Source organism: Dermochelys coriacea, chromosome 1, assembly GCF_009764565.3.
Source record: "Dermochelys coriacea isolate rDerCor1 chromosome 1, rDerCor1.pri.v4, whole genome shotgun sequence".
NCBI lineage: Eukaryota > Metazoa > Chordata > Testudines > Dermochelyidae > Dermochelys > Dermochelys coriacea.
In genome coordinates, this window is record NC_050068.2 from 192,507,331 (window position 1) to 192,529,239 (window position 21,909).

The following is a 21,909-nucleotide window of genomic DNA, read 5'->3' on the forward strand; positions in this document are numbered from 1 at the left end:
TTCCTGGGGTCATACTCTGAACTATCAGCAGCGGATAGACTTAGTTTAAGTCCTGAGGTCCAGAATTGGTGGTCTCCCCCAACCCCTCATTTTTCTTCTGGACAAGAATATACCAAGAGGAGAATTTTATCCTGATAAAACAGAATCCTCTCTCTGATGGGGCAGGTTCAATTTCCCCCGGAGCCAGGAGAAATTTTTTCCTCTTTGCGAGAAGGGTCCCTAGCAAGGAATGGGGTGGTAAGGAACTGGACTGGATGGAGAAGCCTTTGAAAATTGCTTCTAGGATCCATCTATCCAAACTGATGAGCTCCCAGGAAGCTAGATAATAGGAGAGACAATCCCCATAAGGGTACAAGGGGAATAAGTGAAATACAAGTTCCATAGCAAGAAGCTGGTTACCTCTGTCAACCAATGGGTTGAAACATACATTTTGAAGATGTCACTGGCTGGGAGATTGCTACAGGGGAAACCACTTCCTTAGGGAATCTGGGTTTCTTCTATGTTTGTGTGCGTGCGCACGGGAAGGCGTTCAGCCATTCTCATGGGCTGGTAGTGGACTGGGCAAAAAATTTTTGAGCTGTCTGTAACCTGCTGTATTTTCTTTATTTGCAGCTATATAGATGCCTAGAGAACTTAGTGTCACCCAGTAGTTCTTCAGAGACTGGAAGGACTCATCCAGGTTGTCACTCAACTTGAGGGCCCTCAAAATGAAGGTCCTCTATAGTATTTTGTACCTCCCAGGGGAGAGCTGAAGACCACAGCCAGGAAGCTTGGCACATGACTACTGCCATAACCATAGAACATTAGATGCAACTGACAACTGCACAAAGCCTGAAGAGATGCCTTGGCAACTGTTTGACCCTCTGCAATGAGGGCCTGAAATTGTTCTCTCTGCTCCTGAGGCAGATGTTCAATAAGATGAAAATTTTTAATAAACTGAAGTCACATTTAGGCCTGGGCTACACTGGGGGTGGGGGTGTTTGAATTAAGATATGCAATTTCAGCTAGGCTATTTGCATAGCTGAAGTCTAAGTATGTTAGTTCAGCTTACCTGGCCATCCTTATGGTGGCGAGTCAACCCCCTTGACTCCGCTTACTCCTCCTGCCAAGGGAGGAATCGATTCTATCACATTTCGTCTAGACACGATAGATCGATCACTACCTGCTGATTCAGCAGGTAGTCAAGACTTACCCTTAGCCATCAGGGCTTGATAACAGGCCACTCTGAACTACCAGGAGGCCAAGTAGCAGCTCTTACGACCCAGCAGATCCAATCATTTTAGCTCCTTGTCCGATGGCGTTGAACAGGACTAATGCTGTCTGTTCCATTCGTTAGCAGCCTTGACCACCAGAGAGCTGAGAGAATAAATACTGAGCCTCTGAGAGGGATGTAATAATTTTGTAGACTCATCTATATGGAAGTGCAACAGTGGCTGGAGTTCACCACACTCCATGTGTCATGGAATAGACTAAGCAAAGCTTCACAGATGGGCAAGACAATCTTGCCCTGAGGTAAATGTAGGTTATCCAACAAGGAGTTTCAGGAAATCCAAATCTCCTTTACCAGGACTTGCAAGGTGTCTGCTATCCTTTCCATGGATTCTTGAAAGGCCTTAAAGTCACTAGGACAGGATGCCGAGCTAGGCATGACCCTCATCTGATGAGGAGGATTTGCAGAAAGGTGAGGTTTCTTCCTCTTCCACTGGTTCCTGCTGTAGAGGATGTGTCTGTGGGGCACAACCTAGGATGTACTCACTGATGTTCCTGAAGCGAATTCTTGAGATAATACCCTCTGTAACAAGGGTTGACATAAGCAGCCCATGGGTTTCAGCAAGTGCACTGTGATGAGGCATAAAGGAATAATGCAAGATCACAACATTTTCCTTGCTATGGTAACTGGTGTATTTCTTGCCATGAGCTCCTTCTTCAAAAGGTCAGTTTCTAGGGAGAAGGGCTGGAAGGTAGAGGAACCTCAGACAGACACCTGAGTCAGAGGATGTTATCCAAATGGGGAGGAAAATGATGTAGGTTCTGATGGTCAGACTAGTATAGGGTCCAGAAGGAGATCTGCACATGCATAAATATTGGTTAGAAAGAGGCTGGTGAGGAAGTTCCAGAAAACCTTGTAAAAGTACCATTTGAGGTCTCTCTCAAAGAGCCTGCATGGGGAAGGTGTTGGTACCAGAGGGTGAGTCACCATCAAAGAAAAGGATGGAGGGTAAGCAAGCTCAGAGAAATGATTTGTACCAGTGGGGAATGCCTCTCAGTACCTCTTAATAATGGTGATTCGGGCTCTTTGATGATTCGAAGGTCGTTGTGAGATAGGAGCCTGGACAGTACCAGGACGTCTGGATGCGTTTTCCCAGGAGTAAGCATATGGGGTGGTGCCGGATGCAGCATCAGAATAGGTATGGTACAGTTTTCACTTCTGGCTATGGAAGACTGTGCCAATAAGGACTTCGCCTTCATTTTGGACATTCGGAGGCAGAGGCAGATGCCAGTGTCAGAAGCTCTCTAAATTGACTTCTAGGTATGCTACTGTAGTCACAGTACTGAAGGAAAGGGAGCCTCAGCAGTATCTGTATTTGGACAGGAGGTCTCTTGGGACCCAGATCAAGGTGGCGACTTTCCGTTTTTCGTCTGATGCTGGAGAATGGGGTCTTTTCTTGGAAAGTCTGGCGTCTTTGGTTACTGTCGAAGCAGAGCTGGTCAATGGAATCAGTCTATTTGGGGGTGACTCACCACATGGATCTCAAAGTACTGCATAAAATAGGAATGTATGTTTTTCCTATCTCAATTTTTTAGATCTGTTTTTAAATCTTAAATAGACTTTACATTTAGAGGGAATGTGGATTTCTCCCAAGCAGCAGAGAGGCAGGTTGAATGTTCATCACCGCAAGAGAAGGACTTGGGGCACATATGGAAAGGTCTGAAGTCCAGGGTCTTCGGCATAACCCACACATGGGGCTGTGGGGAGGAGAGGGGGAGAACGGGGACCCAGAGGAAAGAAAGGGTGAACCATCTCAAAGCATGAACTTGTGCTAAAAAAACACCATTAAGAAAAAACTAAAATGAAAAAGGCAAAGGAAAGCAAAGGATAGCCAGCTGCATAGTTCAGCCACTGGACATGGACTGCTCTGTTGCAAGACACAGGCAGTTTATTGGGGTATGAGTGTGTCTAGGGCATAGGTGCAGACCTGCAGATACCACTGACAAAAATCTCTGATCAAGAGCGCACAGGCAGTCAGAGTATACTGACAGAGCACCCACAAGGACACTACTCAAAGAAGAGAGTGAGTGAGTGAGTGAGAGATTTCCATGAGTGAAGTGTCAACACAGTCTGCCATGCAATGCCACATGCTGCAACTACTTTTCATGAACAATACCCTAAAAATTCAACATATACAGTGAATGAACATCCTCAGACATTCTTCCACTTGAGATCTTGTTGACTATAGGCCAGTGACTGCTAGACAACTGTAGAAATGTTTCATTTCTGCAGCTTAATAGCTATCCTGCTTGGCAATCTCAAAGTCTTCGCACCATAGGAGTGAAATGGCTAAACATGCACAAATCTGTACTTTTTTATTTTAAGTTATTTCTGATTGTACATGGACTTGTGTCATTTCATTGCATGACCACAACACACTGCCACAATACACACTCATTTGTCTTCATCTCCCCAGCCAAACAAGGATTCATTTACTTTGTTGTGTATAGATTTGTCCATCTACTTCCAGGTTATTAAGATTGCTCAGCATGTTATTACTATTACTGAGAATATAACATACCCCCTTCACCTTAACATTCAGTGGACAACATGCAAAAATACAGCTATTCTGCACTAGTTCAATTCTGTATTTCTTCAATAGCATTATTTAGAATTTAAGCTAGATTTCAAATCAACTTCAACTGAATTTTTTTTCTGGGACAAAGAGGCACAGATGAGATTCTGCCTTCGCCTTCCCCAAATGCCACTACTTTGTTAATTTTTCAGAAGCAAGTACAAGTAAATACCCCTCACATAACCAAGCTCTCTACCCTTGCATAATAATGGTCTGACCCTCTGTATTGTAGCCCAATATTCTGCCAATAAATTGCTACCTCAACTTTTTAAAGTCAGCATTCTTCTAATGATTAAGTTTCTGCCAAAGAGTTTATTACAAGAAATTTGTATACAAGCTCATTTACAATTTCTTGAAATTAAGTTCCCTGCTTTTACAAAACATGTCAGACTTGTCTATACCATGAGGAATGAAATTAAATCTGGGAATTGGTTTAGTGTTATGAAAGCCCCTATTATTGAGAAGGTTAAAATACCTTTTAAAACTAGATTAGTTATTTGTCCTTATTACTTTTAACCTGCCCCATAACATATTGGAGTGACCGCTATTCCTACCTACATGCCTCTAGCTTTCATCCAGATCATACCACTCGATCCATTGTCTACAGCCAAGCTCTACGATATAACCGCATTTGCTCCAACCCCTCAGACAGAGACAAACACCTACAAGATCTCTATCATGCATTCCTACAACTACAATACCCACCTGCTGAAGTGAAGAAACAGATTGACAGAGCCAGAAGAGTAACCAGAAGTCACCTACTACAGGACAGGCCCAACAAAGAAAATAACAGAACGCCACTAGCCATCACCTTCAGCCCCCAACTAAAACCTCTCCAACGCATCATCAAGGATCTACAACCTATCCTGAAGGACGACCCATCACTCTCACAGATCTTGGGAGACAGGCCAGTCCTTGCTTACAGACAGCCCCCCAGTCTGAAGCAAATACTCACCAGCAACCACACACCACACAACAGAACCACTAACCCAGGAACCTATCCTTGCAACAAAGCCCGTTGCCAACTCTGTCCACATATCTATTCAGGGGATACCATCATAGGGCCTAATCACATCAGCCACACTATCAGAGGCTCCTTCACCTGCGCATCTACCAATGTGATACATGCCATCATGTGCCAGCAATGCCCCTCTGCCATGTACATTGGTCAAACTGGACAGTCTCTACGTAAAAGAATGAATGGACACAAATCAGACGTCAAGAATTATAACATTCAAAAACCAGTTGGAGAACACTTCAATCTCTCTGGTCACTCGATTACAGACCTAAAAGTGGCTATCCTTCAACAAAAAAGCTTCAGAAACCGACTCCAACGAGAGACTGCTGAATTGGAATTAATTTGCAAACTGGATACAATTAACTTAGGCTTGAATAGAGACTGGGAATGGATGAGTCATTACACAAAGTAAAACTATTTCCCCATGGTATTTCTCCCCCCCACCCCACCCCCCACTGTTCCTCTGATATTCTTGTTAACTGCTGGAATTAGCCTACCTTGCTTGTCACCATGAAAGGTTTTCCTCCTTTCCCCCCCCTGCTGCTGGTGATGGCTTATCTTAAGTGATCACTCTCCTTACAGTGTGTATGATAAACCCATTGTTTCATGTTCTCTCTCTCTCTGTGTGTGTGTGTGTGTGTGTGTGTGTGTGTGTGTAAATCTCCCCTCTGTTTTTTCCACCCAATGCATCCGATGAAGTGAGCTGTAGCTCACGAAAGCTTATGCTCTAATAAATTTGTTAGTCTCTATGGTGCCACAAGTACTCCTTTTCTTTTTGTGAATACAGACTAACACGGCTGCTACTCTGGAACAATGTATCACCTTGAAAAGCACCTTGTATTGCCTTTGTGATTATGGTTTGATCACTGGTTTAAATGTATACTGTTTCAATGTTGAGCAGTTTAGCCAAGCTAAAACTGAATGTAACTGATTTAAATGAAGTTTAATTGGGGATTAACTGACAACCACTGTTAGATTTTACTATTTCTATTAGGAGTGGATTTTTTTTTAATCAACCTGGTTTAAATGTGATCTAATTGAGACTACTTCATTTGATTTGTTTCTTAATTGTTTAATGTAATAGTTGGATAGCATATTTTGTTCTGCGTTTAGGAGGTTCCATTCAAGAAAAACCTTGGTTATATGTTAATTAATTATTATTATCATCAATAACCACACATTTCAAAATACAATTTTAAAGGCTTTGTCTACACCATGCAGCTTTTAGTGACATTCCTGTGCTGCCAAAAGTCGCACAATGAGCAACTCCTGATGACAAAGCACTGTTCACACCGGCACTTTTCGTTCGTCAAACTTCTGCTGTTCGGGGTGCATGTGTGTATTTTAACACGTCTGAATGACAGAAGTTTTGCCAATTAAGTTGCAGTGTAGACAAAGACAAAAGCTAAAACTATTAGTCTTTTCTTTTAACTGATCCAGTAAGCAACTTGAGGATACAAGGTGGTACCACAACTGATCTTTAATGATCATGTATCAGTGATTCTCACAGCACTATTACTGTGTATTACATATGCTTAAACACTCACACAAAAAAGTTATTTTCTTTGTTTCAAACAGACCGACCCAGAGAAGTTACTTTACGAGGGAAAAAAGGGAAGTTGCCTTTTTGGGCCATCTATATGCTCCTGGAGGTAGCTCCCTCCAGGGGAACATACTTAACATCCAAGACTACAGATAGCAGGCAGCAGGACTCACAGTAAAGGTATCCAATTCATATGACATTCATGAAATACAGCTTTTATTACACAACCGAGAGCCATACAGAGATACCAGATACCAACACAGATTGACTTAAGTTTCGAGTCGAGTCATGAGGCAAGCCATCTCATGCTTCTGATTTGGAAGTAGATGCAGTGCCTTACTCTTTATTAAGGCATGGTAAATTTGATGATTGAAATGATACTTCAAGTGTTTTCCACCCCAATTTTTAAATGTAATATCAGTTTTATATAATTTTATTCAAATAATATCCAGTCTTTTTGTGTCTTTGCTTTGAACACGTCCCCAACTCGCACGGAGGAGGAAGGCTAGACAACAGGTGCTTGCAATATCTTACACGAAGCCCAAGAAACTCAATATCATTATCACCTGTCAAAGATGTTATTCCATTTATAAAAATAAATGGATTTATCCTAAAGTATTGGTAACTATTCAGATTTCAGAGTAACAATAATTCTTTATTTGTACTTTCCCACCCCAGTTGCTACTGTTCCCCTTTCCTTAGGAGCCATCAACCGTATAAGGCCAATGTTTTTCTTTAAAAAGTCCACATGTATGAATCCATATGTCTGATGCATCAATATGGGACATATTTCAATAGCAGTCATTTCTAACCACATATGATGTGCATTAGTCACATATTGGAACCAGACAAGCTAGTAGCAGTGAAAGGGCCTTGTTTCCACTATGTCATTAGCCAGTAACACCCTTCAAAACTCTTATTAAAATATTAAGTGTGTACTTAAATGGAAACATTGATCTTTGATTTTCATGAACACTTACCTGGTCCATGTAAATTCCATGGGCAGTGGATTTGCATCAGCATTACACCTGAGCTGAACATGCTCTCTTCCAATGAACCAGTTTCCATCATACCCAGTTACTGAAACTTCAGGGGCATCTATAAAATATGTGCAATTTCACAAGCCAATACTCAAAGTACAATCTTTAAAAGGAGACATGCATTGTTTAGAATGATATGTCTACATGTTGTATTTAAACAAACAGTATGGCAGTTCTTAATCTCCAATGAATGGTGATAGTCCTACCTGGAAAGCTTAGTAAATGACATGTATCCTTGGGTGGTTGGCATCAGAGGCTTAACAAAGCAAATCAATGGGCCCCATAAGTTTTCAGTTTGTTAACTGAAACAAGTCGAGATAATTATAGTCTTTACACCAACAATGCCAATTTTTAGCATAATGCAGTGTTAACTTTAATAATTAAAATATACCAAATTCTGTTAATTCAAAAAATTCATATTACACAGTGGTAAATGATGAATTGCACATACAACCCGAGTAACTTTTGGCTAAGGATTTACACTGTAGTAGGTATCTGCACTGTGCCTATGTTAATACTACTAGTCAAACCAACAAGGAACTTTAGTGTATTCTGTGTTTAATTTTGTTTTATTTCTTTTCAAAAGACCCAAAAGACAATTCATAGCAATAATGGCTCCACTATGAATCCCATCTTCCCAACTTTTCAACCCTCAGTATTAGCAGTCTTGCCCCCAGAATCTCACCTTAACCCAGATGTAGAAAATGTCTGACAGTTTTAAATATATACTTATTGTAAGCCTTCCACTGGTATGCTTGGGGCAAATTCACAGTATACTGCAACATAATGTAAAACATTCATATACAATTGACACACCAGTTGAAAGGGTCTGCTACAGTAAAAAGTAAAAGTAATATGAGGTCAGAATTCAGAGTAGGATAGTTGTTCTCAGTCCAGGACAGCAGGCTCAACTACTTCCTCCAAATGCAGGTGACACAAAGGTTGAAAAGGAGAGCAAAACTTGGAATCTCTCTCTTCTCACTGAAGCCACATTTTTCCAACTCTTATATAGTTTAGTGTTATTAATTTATGTTTGAAGCATATTATGGATATTGGTTATTGCTACTGGGCTAGGCCAGAAAGGTTACATTAGAGAGACTGGAAATTTCCTGTTATGCCTGTCTCTCCAGCTATTGTCATCAATTGTGTTAGGATGCAGCTTTTCTCTCTCCAGACTGCACACTAATGCAAATGACATGTAGGGAGTAGCAGTTTAAAAACTGGTAGTCTCTCTCAACAGGATTAGTATTAAGTTAATCTTCATTTTATGTTTACACTTTAAAAAAAGTTATGATAATTTCCTTCCTTATTTTTGCATCAGAGCACAGGGCCTGGATGGAGTATTTACAGTTCTCACAACTTGCTTTTTACATTCATTCATTTAGGACTACTCCACTAAAAGACTCTACTCAGATTCAAGTGTAGAGATTCAGAACTCAGTTGAAGATTGTTAGTATATGTTAAAACAAAGCACTAAACAGAATTGCTTCTCTATTCATGCTCAACACAATTTTATAAGAACACTAGGCAAGTTGTCATGAATATGAAGTCCAGTACCTTTTTATAAAAAGAAAAGGAGTACTTGTGGCACCTTAGAGACTAACAAATTTATTAGAGCATAAGCTTTCGTGAGCTACAGCTCACTTCATCGGCTGTAGCTCACGAAAGCTTATGCTCTAATAAATTTGTTAGTCTATAAGGTGCCACAAGTACTCCTTTTCTTTTTGCGAATACAGACTAACACGGCTGCTACGCTGATACCTTTTTATAAATTGTTTTGGAAGTTTATTCACTTCTAATTAATACCGGGGAAAAGATGTGTAACAGTCTAAAGTTCTTTCTAAATTCAATTAGACATTAAAACCAGCCGATCCTCCAATACAGACTGTTCTAAAAATTGTTAAAAGTTCATTGACTCAACAGAACATACTTGTCTTTCAAAAATGTTCTTTACAATTCTTACATGTTTTTATCAGTGGGTTTACTTGATGGGATACCGTAAGGTTATGTTCCAGGAGGTTGTGTATTACTTGGAATAGGTCATAATTTTAGTCTTTTAATACCATTTCAAATGTTTCCTGATTCCATGTTAACAATTTTACTATCAATAGCATTCTCAGACCGTAAGTTTATTTATTATGGTATTTCCCAAGATGGCTGAAGGCAAAAGTCAATTATACTTGTCTCAAGGTAATTCCCGTCCCTAATGCACCAAATCGTTAACCATAACGATAAAAAGCAACATAAACCATAACCATATGGTTACCATTTATGGTAACCATAAAAAGCAACAATTGTTTAAATTTACCGAAAATTCTCTTTTGGTCGTGTGTTTATGCGACCAACTAATAACTGATGGTAAATATTTAATTTTTTGATAGAACAGATTATAGCATGGGACCTGATGTTCAGTAAGGAGAGAAAGTATCTTTTTACAATCTTTTCACCACTCAGCTGCTTTTCTGAAGTAGTAATTAAGTTACTCTAACCCATCAATAGATGTAAAACTACAAGCTTCTTCTATTCCAAGATCTACATCCTACACTTCCTTCGCCCCTCTCCCGTGCGCCCATTAGTGTGTTATAGTTTGCGTTTGAAAATGGATGCCTAAAGCTAAATTTTGAATCCTTAGGAACCCAAATTTTTCTGGATTTTTGAAAACTCTGGGTTATATTTGATAACCCAAAATGGATGCCTAAAGTTGGGCTATGTGGACTAAAGTTTGTAATAGCACATCAAAATGACAAAAAGCATACAATGTAAAGTTCTAAGAAATTCAACTTATTTATGATAAGTTAGAAGTTCCTCTTCAACGGGAAGAAACGGACTGGAATTTATTTCAGGGGCAATTCTTGTCAAATATCAGCAGGCCACCAGAGCACAGCATTATTACTGGTCAATCTAGGGAGATATGCTAAGGCTATGTCTTCAGTTTGGAGTGTGAAAAGGACTGCACGCCAAGTGCTGAACTTCAATTCCCCTGCGTGGATGCTGTGAGTGTGAACCAAGAGGTTCCTAAATTCACATTAATGTAGTCCTGTTTTAAGAACCTCTTAGTTCACGCCCACAGTATCCACATGGGGGAGTTGCAGCTCAGCACTTGCTGTACAATGCTATTCACACTCCCATAATCCAAAATTGTAGGGCACTGTAAACAAGCCCTACATTTGTTAGGGCTTTAATCTGTGACCATCAAGACAAAGTTTTTCAGGTAGCCAGAAGCTCAACAGCAAAGGGCTAGAAAGAGGTCTTTTATTGTTTTATTTGTTACTGAACTGAAAATTAAGTAGTATATGTGCCATACTTTTTGCTTGTGATATGCCAGCAATAGTAAATATGCAGAATCCAAAACAATCTAGTCATACATAGAAACTTATTTGCTGCAAAAAACACAAACATTGCTAACAGATGAAAGCTCTGCATATTTCTATGGCTGAGATAGAAGGTAAAGTTATGAAATTATAAAGAATATTTTTACAAGGTAGACCTTTGGGTAAAATAATGAGGAGGGCTTGGCAATTTATCATCTTCTGTCACTTGTTTCTTTCTGGGACTTCAAGTTTAACACACCAAAAAATCTTCATTAAAAAAGAAGAAAATAGACTTCCAAGTGGAAGGATTCTCAAGTTATCCACTCTCTCTAACACTCTCAGTAGTGTAGTGAGTGATCTGGTTAAGATTAGTTACCCCATAACATTTTTCATCACTCAAGTTCTTTCGGACTATCATGCCTTGTATTATTCCAAGTGTGAAATGGTAACCACCATTTCAAGTATTTTTAAATACTTGAATTCTTGTTATAAGCAAAATCCGTTTTCCCATTTAACAACTCCACGTAAAGCTGAAGAAGAGGAACTGAATTTTTCAGCTTCAACATCCGAGTATTAGTCACATTTGTTAAAAAATAAGGGTCCATGAAGAAACATATGAGGAATATAAATGGGAAATTAAATCAAAGTTAATTAAAAGTTAAGAGGCAATGCTTCTCAGCAAGTAGGGCAACTGACTAGGTCTCAGGAGACCTGAGTTCTATTCCCAGCTCAGACAGTGGCCTGCTGCAAGTCTTTGGTCAACCCACTTCACCTCTCCATTGCTGTTTCCCCATCTGTGTGATTGGGCAATGATAGTGACCTTCTTTGTACACTGCTTGCACATCTACTGATGGAACATACTATAAGGCCTAGTTGTAATATGACAGAACAACAGCTGTAAAAGCAATAGTTAACTTGTATACTTACATAATATGTCCAATGTGTAAGGATATCTCATCTCCTTTTCCAAAGCTGGATGCCTCACAACACAAGTTATGTGTCTTCCTCTGGCAAATTTGGTGGGTACGAGTTTGTATTGACTGACAACTGTCACAGTTTCATTTGGAAATAAAGTAGAACTGGATTCCATTTCTCCAAGACCTCCTTCCCAAGCAACATTTGCAGCAGGTTTTCCAGTGGCTGCTGTACAAATGGCAGCTACTGTCTGATTTTCACCATCTATTAAAGAGTTTGGTCCCTTGGTTAGGCTCACAATGGGTTCAACTATTGAAATAAAAAAAAGTTTAAGTTTTCAGTCAAGGCAGAAAAGTTTCATTAACCTCACTTAATTTCCTGTAGGTACATTTTATTCCCAACAGCTTACAGCTAACAACTCATTTTCAAGGCTGATTTGTTAACCAGCAGGTAAAGCTGATGACACAATGGATACTTAAAAGCAATCTGAACAATTGACAGCTCTGACACCCCTGTGCTACACATTGCCAGGGTGGACCGATTTAAAAATCAAAGTGATAGAAGTCAAATTTTAATCAGCAAGCAGGAAACCTTGTTTTAAATCATTTATTTTAATCTAGGTTTCAGAGTAGTAGCCATGTTAGTCTGTATTCGCAAAAAGAAAAGGAGTACTTGTGGCACCTTAGAGACTAAACAAATTTATTTGAGCATAAGCTTTCGTGAGCTACAGCTCACTTCATCGGATGCATGCAGTGGAAAATACAGTGGGGAGAGGATTTATATACACAGAGAACATGAAACAATGGGTGTTACCATACACACTGTAAGGAGAGGGATCACTTAAGATGAGCTATTACAAGCAACGGGGGGCGGTGGTGTGAAGAGGAAGAAAAGTGATAAATCAAGGTGGGCCATTTCCAGCAGTTGACAAGAATGTCTGAGGAACAGTGGGGAGGGTGGAAATAACAAGAATTATAACATTCAAAAACCAGTCGGAGAACACTTCAAATATTTCTGGTCACTCGATTACAGACCTAAGAGTGGCTATTCTTCAACAGTAATAGCTCATTTTAAGTGATCACTCTCCTTACAGTGTGTATGATAACACCCATTGTTTCGTGTTCTTTGTGTATATAAATCTCCCCACTGTATTTTCCACTGAATGCATCCGATGAAGTGAGCTGTAGCTCACGAAAGCTTATGCTCAAATAAATTTGTTAGTCTAAAGGTGCCACAAAATTTTTATTTTAATCTAGTTTCATATCTGTACTTGATTTCTCTCCCCCCCCACAGGTAAGGTTGATGCTCATTTGTTGGTAACCATTAAAACATGTGAACTGAAACTAAATATAGCCTTTAGACTACATTTGGTGAGATTGGTTTTACTAACCAGGAAGAGACACTATATTTTACACAATTACTTAAGCAATTCTGTAGCTTAACTGACATTTATTCAGGTTTTTTTTTTTTTTTTTTTTTTTTAAACACACACTTATAGGAATGTATATTGCACTTATTTACAACTACACATCTCCAGTGTCTTCTTAGAACCCAAATCTTCTTTGTTGTGTACCTGAAGTGCTATCACCTAGCTAGTTTCATAGGTGGGGGGGGGTTTATTATTTATTTAGGTTGTTTGTTTAGTTTTGGTTAAAGAGCAAGCAGTACTAAAGATGCTTGCTCCACAAGCTATTAAACAAATCAGACCATGTTATGTCCTTTAGCCTACTTTCTTTGGTAGTTAACAGTGTAGCTTGCAGCATTATGCTCTGGCCATAAACATTCTTTTTACTAGTCAGAACTAAGCTCTCTTTTCCTTTCTTTCTTTTTTTTTTTTTTTTTTAAAAAACATAACTATCGAGACAATCAACATGTAAAAACTCAACATCAGGAAAGACCTGAGAGATGCCCAAGGATCAATGGCATCAAGGAAGGCTGAACTCTTATACATTAAGGGAAGCCTCTGAAGAAATCAAACTTAAGTGCAAGGAAATTTAGTCTACTTATGAATGTTAAGCCAGTTACAAATAAGAGATTGATTTCACTCCCATGCTGCAAGGTACTAATGGGGAATATCCAACTGCCCAACATTTTGTTAACTTAGGTGTCCAGAGCATCTCTACTGCAGTTTATATTTAAAAGAAAATAATTCTTACAGTAGTTGGTATTAACTTAAAAGTCAAGCCATCACTTCTGTCAGAAACGGCAGGACTGTCAGTACTGGAGAGCTCGGTCCAATGGATGGGACAGGGGCCTCTCCTGTAGCAGGAACAGCAGTTCATCCTCAGATGTGGGGATATCTCATGGGCCCGTCCATTTTTGGGGAGTGGGTACAGCAGGCATACCTCCTCTGATGTTAGGAAAGTCTCTACATCCTGAGTCTATGAGGTGCCTATTGAGACTCCAAAGGGATCTGGGTCAACATGCTGGCAAGGCAGCAATGATGGAGCATCCGGAGCTATGCTTGTAGACTGATGCTCTTAAGTGTCCCAGTACCGAGATCACCACTGGTACACTACCAACAGTTCCTGCTGCTTCTTTGCTTTGCCCTCCAGCTGGGGGTGGGGGGTGGGTTCAAAGAAGATCAGGTAAGAGGCACCACTTGGATCCAGCAGAACCAAAGCTGACCTAGTACAGGTAGGGGAGAGAACTAATCTCTTATAAAGCAGCCCACTGTGGGGATCTGCTGTTATGCCTATGAGAGTGTTTCTTACTCTTGTGGTGGGGATTGTCCTTAGGTTTCAGTGCCAACAGCTCCTTGGCCAGGATCTGAGTGCAACAGGGGCCTCATTACCTCTTCTATAAGGAACTTGCAGAGATGGGGCTCACAGGCTACTCTAGTTCTGGGTAGAAAGGCCTTACAGATGCTGCGCTTCATTGAAATGCGTGCCTCACTCAGACAGTAGACGCACCATTAATGCTAGTCGCTAATGGAAAATGAATGAGCACGAGACAGTTGTTGAAGCCTGGGATCCTTGGCGTAGTCCCTAGGTGATAAGCGATTGTGTCCCTTAACCAGGGAGGATGTTTATGATACTGAACTACACTATGAAAAAGACAAAAAATTATTTACACATGTGCACCCACATGTGGAAGAACTACTGTTTTTGGATCTGAAACAGCACATTGCCAAAAAAGTGAACAGCTTTGATAATACATCTTTATCTTCCATATGCTTGCATCTTAACAACAACATCTTCCATCACAGAAATTCAAGAGGTGAAGAAAAGCTACAAGACAACACAGCTGTGAATAGAATTGCTCGAAGCAGTAAATGTATATGGAATTTATTGTTCACTGAGATCAAATAGAGGCCATATATTTTATATATAATCTTTTTTACAAGAGAAAACCATTCCTTTTATATTTATCACTTATTTTCTAAAATCCCTTACAATTCTAATAGCTTTTAAGCTTTCTGATCCATTGACTACTACTAGAGTTGTGACATTTTTTCTTAAGATTACTAAATAGCTCAAGTCAAAACTCAATGATTTGGTAAAATCCCAGTTCAAGTGAGGCAACTAACATTTCAAGTAGGCAAAACACTTTTGAAGCAGAGATTTCCTTGAGAAAAGTATCAAGATTGAAGCTAGGAACCATCCTGCTCAAGATGAAGCCTACAGGAAACGTTACGAAGAAAAGGAAGCATGGGAGAGACTTAAATGCCCAATTCTTGAGAGAGGGGCTTGGGAGGCTTACAGTGCAATCTAACCAACTCAAATAACAAACAACAACAAAGCACAATAAATTAAGGCTTAGGTAGTAATAGACTATTCTACAGTCCACACAGAGAAGGGGAGGAAGGAACAGATCTCAAGACTTGATCAGACACTGCATTCCTGATGAACGGATGATACCTATTGATAACTCATTTTAACACTTTCCCAGGTTAAGAACAGCAGCTAAAAAAAATCAGCACTTGAGAGTCAAGTGCTTTTCACAGCCTGTCTGGAAACTGAAGCAGGATTCCTGATTGAAGGCAGGACTTTGGAGAAGAGTCCTTTGTCTGACAACACATGGTAATACTTTAACTCCACCAATATTTAAGGACATCTCACTTTACTGGTCAAGTCAAAGATTCCCAAGTTCACATCTCTCAAAAACCTGCCCATCAGCTACAGGTTAAAGTCAAAAATGTAGCATGACCTGTGTCACGTCTAAACTCAACACATGTATTGTTCTTCATGTTACTGTAGTCCTAGAGACTTTCTACCCACACATCATCTGTCTCATGGGTATTCTACAATGCACCATCTAACCCATTATCACTGCCTTGTCTGTCCTTACAATGACAGTCTGAAGGGCAGAGGCCTTCCTGATTGCCCTTACGACAAACAATTGCTTCATATCCAACTGTTTTTCAAGGTGCCCCATTCCTCACCAACAGAGGTCTTCAGTTGACAAGCAATTCTTTTGTGCCTTACTTAACATGGAACGCTTTACTCATTCAGCCTTTTAACTTAATTCTTTACTGGAGAAAAAAAGCGAGAAACTAGAAACATGTTGCTTCAAATCCAAGCTGTAAAAAACCAGCATCACACAATGAAAACAGTCCATATTTCACAGAAGCAGTTCTGGGACTTACTGTGCTAGTAGAGTAACGGAGACAAATACCAAAAAATTAATTCTAGAGCTATGTTACAGTCATTGCCACAAACATGTCCCTTGTGTATTGAAACATTATTGCTTAAAATGTGTAAAGATACATTATTCACCTATTTCTCCATCATACTAATAGTGGTGTCAGGAAATATTTTTATTTTGCTTAAGTACAGTGGTCTTTTCTACAAAAAAGTTGTTACACCCAAGAGCAAAGTTACTTACAGAATGGAAACAAAACCAAAAACAAACGAGTACTAGTGGCACCTTAGAGACTAACAAATTTGAGCATAAGCTTTCGTGAGTTTCACCTCACATTGGTGAGCGTTTCTCTACGCTTTTTTCTTCCATGCATGCATCTCTAGTCAGAGTTTTAATTAAAATTAATAATTTATAAGTAAACTAAACTAATCTCATTTTATTCATTGTTCATGGCATTAATATTAAACAAATAAGAAGACATAAGAATGTGGATTAGTAAGACAAGGCCCCAGTTAAGTTTTTCAAGCATTTTAAAAAATACCCAATTTTTTTGGAAAAAATGAATTACTTCGTACTTGTTGGACTGCCCTCCTTAATCCTTTAATGAGCCATTAAGTTTCTTTTTAAAATAGTACACAGCAATTTACTTATTTCACCCTCAAAAGCCTTCCTGTAGTCATTTAGTAGCTCATCAGATCAATACACCTGAAACATACTTAACAGAGCTCCTTTAAATTACATATTGATTTTTCCATTCAAGTCAACAGCTGTATTCTTTATTCAAAATTTCAGGACAAGCTTTGTTAAGTTGTTTTTTGCGTTTATTTGAATTGTTTCTAAAATTTGAGAAGAAAGCTTATAAATAAAAATGCTTGAAATTTCTCCCATTCATGTGCAGTTTATTTTTAAAAAACATACTAGAATGTGAATGTTTTTAAAAATTAACTACACTATTTTAGCACATTTTTGTCAAAACATTTGAAGTAGCAGCAATTTCATCTCAGCCTATTGTAATCCATCAGAGAATCTCTTCACTCAGCAAGCATTGCCCAGTATATTAATTCCATCACTCAATGTTTATTTTCTCCTTCTTGCAGCTAAGGCCCAACTATATATATTTTTTTTAAACTTACACTGTTCTCATCTTTTGGATTATTTGACAGAATGCATGGATTTTCCGATTTAAAATATGCATGTCCTCCCCAAACCACTAAGAATGACTTGGAATCAAAAAGGCTTGTAGTCCTCTCATGGATGTGGCTACGTCTACCAAAAAACCTTCATGAATCAACTAATACTACATTACAACACCTACTCTGTGTTGTCTTCTAAGTCAACCATGAGAATTGTTAAAGTAAACCTGAGTCAGAAGTTATATACTTTTGTAAGTCAAAGCATTAAAAAACTTGATCATTTCCTTACAAAGCGGGAGCCCACTAACAATATTTGAAACATTTGTCAACCCCCACTACTGAACTTTCAGTGCACAGTAGGAAGATAAACACAGCCAATCAGTACGTGGCAAGATAGTGTGATGTAGATTCAGACCCCAGCTTGGCAAACATAATATCTCCATGTAGCCAAGTCCTATGAAGTTTGTTTAGCTTTATTTTTTGGGGGGGGGGGTGGAAATAGTGGGGTTAAAAAAATATAAAATTAAGAAGCAAAAACATACCCAATACAGTTATAGTTGTTGATGACTGAGCATTTCCTAGTGGGAATGTAACTGCTTTGCATACATATTCTCCTGAATCAGAGAAGCTTATATTGTTTAGGATGATAGTTGCATCAGTAAGTGAGTAGTTCTTAAATGACACTCTTCCTTGGTATTCTCCTTGAACAGAAAACCCATATTCAGGATGATGAACAGCAATGGTCTGTGTACTTTTACCATGTACCTTCTCCCATGAGATTTGTGTTATTGTTTCATTTATTTCAATTATGCATTTCAGGGTGACATTCTTCCCCCAAACTGCTGTTACATGTGGATCAACAACTGGTCCAGCCAAGGCACCTAAAAAATAAATAAATAAATAAATAAAAGAAATGTTATGTTAGTTGAGTTTCATCAAACACGAGTATCAAATCTAAAGACACTTATTCTCCTTTAGCTGTAATTCTTGCATTTCATTTAAAACTTAATTAGTTTACTCTATTGCATTATACTTCCCTGGAGACAGGTTTTAGGGTCTGGAGCACAGAAGAGGAAAAACAGCTCCTGGGTTCCCATGCTGAGTAATGTACTTCATTACTAACACAAAAATAAATTTCTGCTAAATCTAGTTTAATGTTTTTATAACTCAAGAATTGTGTTTAAGCCTTTTAAAAAATAATCAATTTTAATGTTCATATTTGCATGAAATTATGAAGGTGTCACGACAATTATATAAATAGATGTAGAAATTCAAACAGTTGAAGCTTTGTAAACACACACACACACACACACACACACACACACACAGATTAAGAGTCACACATTAAAACAAAATGTAAATAATCCTTAAATCAAACTCTAATAAGTTCCTAAACAACATTTTTCTTACTTTACTATCCATAAACTGTGATCGTCAGTCTATGCCTCTATGGTGAAATCAATGTTAACCAACATTTACTGATTAAAAGAGTGCAAGTGAAATGTCCAATGCCATATGATAAGTCTGTGGCCAAGTCAGACATTTAGCTTTTGTCATCCACCAAAAGACTCTCTTCTTTAACTTCTATCTTGTCTAAGGGCGTGGTTAACTTGCAGATGTAGAACGTTTTGAGTTAAATCAGCCTTCGTAGAGCACAATAGGGAAAGCGCTGCAATCTGTCCACACTGACAGCTGCAAGAGCAGTGGCATGGCCACATTAGCAGCTCTTACAACGGCCACAGAGAGCAGTGCATTGTGGTAGCTATCCTAGCATGCAAGTGGCTGCAACCTGCTTTTCAAATGGGGGGGGGTGACACAGGGAGAGAGAGTGGGTTTTAGGGGGGCCGAGAGCATGTCAGCATGCTGTCTTGTAAGTTCGGACAACAGCAGACCCCTCTCCCACGCACGCGCGCGCACACACACACACACACGGCTTGCTTTGACTCGGAGCAAATAAGCAGCTGGCTGTCAGAAACGGAGCTTTCAAAGGGCATATCCGCATTCCTGCAACAATTCCAAAACAATGACAAGAGTGGCCACTTGACTTAAGGGGATTTGGGACGTTTCTGGAGGCTGATCAAAGCGCAGTAATGCAACACCTTGTTTACACTGACACCCGAGCGTTTCAGCCAAGGGACACCAAGCATTAATCTTGAGGTGGAGTATGAGGAGCGCTCTGGTCATGGAATCAGAGTGCTTTACGTGCCTTGCCAGTGTGGACACATAGTGAACAAGGGCGCCTGGGGCTGCTTTAATGCGCTCTAACTTGCAAGTGTAACCAAGCCCTTAGTGTTCAGGGAAGCTACTAACAGGCAATAGCCAGTCAGAACTGTTTGTCTTATCTCAGCTAGAGAGTCTGTCCTGCTTTCACTCCTCATCCGTTTTCTTCTGCTTAATACTCGTGTACGCTACTAACTTTCACTCCACCATTCATCAGCATTTAGTCCCAATCCACTGTTTTACAAATTAGCTTCTTTGGGTCTGCCAGACATCTCACTGCTTTTATTAAAAGTTCTACAATACTTACAACTCCATCAAGCGTTCAAGACCAAGATAATTAGTTTTAGAAATTAAGAACAGACATCCTCCTCAAGGGACATGCCAAATTTGTGTGTCACTGTACATACAACAGCATTTCTTAAATGTGGCCACCAGTGGATTTTTTTTCCAGCCACAACAGCCTACATAGCACAGGTAGAGAATTGGGGGAGGCAAAGCAGTGGCCCCTTGCTGCAGTGCCCAGCTGTTTCTCCTGAATAGCTGTTACCAACGGCAATGCAATGCACCACCACAGTGTTTGCGTTTGTGCTGCCAGAAGGGATCAGCACCCTTCACCATGCAGCCTCCTTGGGAGCTCCAGGCAGCTTCTCTGGAGATATGTGAGGCCGCTGTGCATGTCCTTGAAAGCAGATCCAAATTGGCTGGCAGCTCTCGACATACACATCAAAATGACTTTGAGCCACCTTAGCAGCATTCAAAGTTGAAAAAGATCTGTCGTATCTATCTATATATCCTCTTACAGAAATCTATATTCTTTAAGGATGATAGAAAGGAGTAGTGAAATGCTGTGTTAAGTATAATATTAAACCGCTTTTTGTATTGGGAAAGGTAGATGCCTAATGACAGTAATGTGGCACCAGAGTCTTAACATAGCTAATGAGTCATTAAGTTTTAGATCCGAGTAGAAGACTCTTCAAAGGAGAGGTCTTTCAACATAGTTTGAACATCCTTTAGTAACAGACAACGGAGCCATGACAAACACCACACAGTAACCGATGGTGCCCTCGATGCCTTATCAGAAGCATCAATTGAGACTTGTAGGGAGGTTTTAGCTATTATCTGATTCTCCATAAACTCCTCTCCAAGGTGTGATCAAAGTTTATCAACATACTCAAGGCTTGTCTTCACTTACAGGGGGATTGATGCATGGTGATCGATCCACCAGGGGGTCAATTTAGTGGGTCTAGTGAAGACCTGCTAAATCAACTGCTGATCGTTCTCCCATCAGTTGCAGTACTCCACCAGAACAAGAAGCAAAAGGTAAGTCAGTCAACAGGAGAGTTTCTCCTGTTGACCCAGCGCCGAGTAGACACAGCAAAAGGTCGACCTAAGCTACATAGACTCCAGCTACATTATTCACGTAGCTGGAGTTGCTTAACTTAGGTCGACTGAACTCTGTATCATAGACCTGTCCTCAGTAACTCTGCTCCACATAAGGTAATCATAAATGTGGAGAAGGGTCTCTATGCCAAATTGAAGGCTAGCCAACAAATACCATTTTCTTAAGAAGTCCAATCTCAACTCCTTTGCAGTAGTCCTAAAGAACTTAAATTTTGACTTCTCTTGTGCAGTGGTCACCACCAAAGATCCTGGATCAGGATGCATATAGAAATATTCTAAGCCTGTGGAAGGGACTCAATATCTTTTTTCCAATTTTCTTGTAAGTGGGCGATATAGACACTGTAGTCTGCCCATAATAGTTAGGTTGGTTTTAATAAGCCTTCACTTACAGGAAACGAAAGCTTTTCGCAACGATGTATGCCAAGAGTCAAATATTTTATGTCCTTTTCCTTGAACAATCTGAACCATGATCTCCAAAGCATCCACCATTCTGCCAACTAAGCCTTGAAATAACCCATAATTATCTGATGAAGAGCCAGAGCCTCATTCTGAGAAAAGAATGGAATATTCTCTGGAATAGTTTCAGAAACTTCTTGCCAATTTATACGTTCATACAGAGACAGACATGGAAAAGAGTGTCTCAGTAATATGAACAGATTGATGTGAATACTTTTGCATGATAGGTGGATCCTACAGGGAAGGAGATCTAACCCTAGAAACCAAAGCCGAAGGTTTTGATTTAGGATATGGCCGTGGGGACCAGTGAGGCCAAGCAGTTTGTTAGTTTGTTCATATGGATAAAACAAGTATAGATTCGGGGGGGGGGGGGGGGGAAGAGGGGAGGAAGAGAGGAAAGAGATTTTGAACTAACATGTTTTTACCTGTATCTGACCTGACAC

General features: G+C 39.6%; 1 protein-coding gene across 2 annotated transcripts in view; it reads right to left on the reverse strand.

The window, feature by feature from the left end:
• NECTIN3 (nectin cell adhesion molecule 3) overlaps positions 1-21,909 on the reverse strand; it is a 127,249-nt gene that overhangs the window by 63,487 nt on the left and 41,853 nt on the right. For both annotated transcript variants that reach the window (XM_038386937.2, XM_043510553.1), the window contains exons 2-4: positions 17,932-18,270; positions 11,685-11,981; positions 7,387-7,504 (exon numbers count right to left, since the gene is read on the reverse strand). In XM_038386937.2, coding sequence (XP_038242865.1) covers positions 7,387-7,504; positions 11,685-11,981; positions 17,932-18,270 — 754 coding nt within the window. The remainder of the gene's footprint in view (positions 1-7,386; positions 7,505-11,684; positions 11,982-17,931; positions 18,271-21,909) is intronic.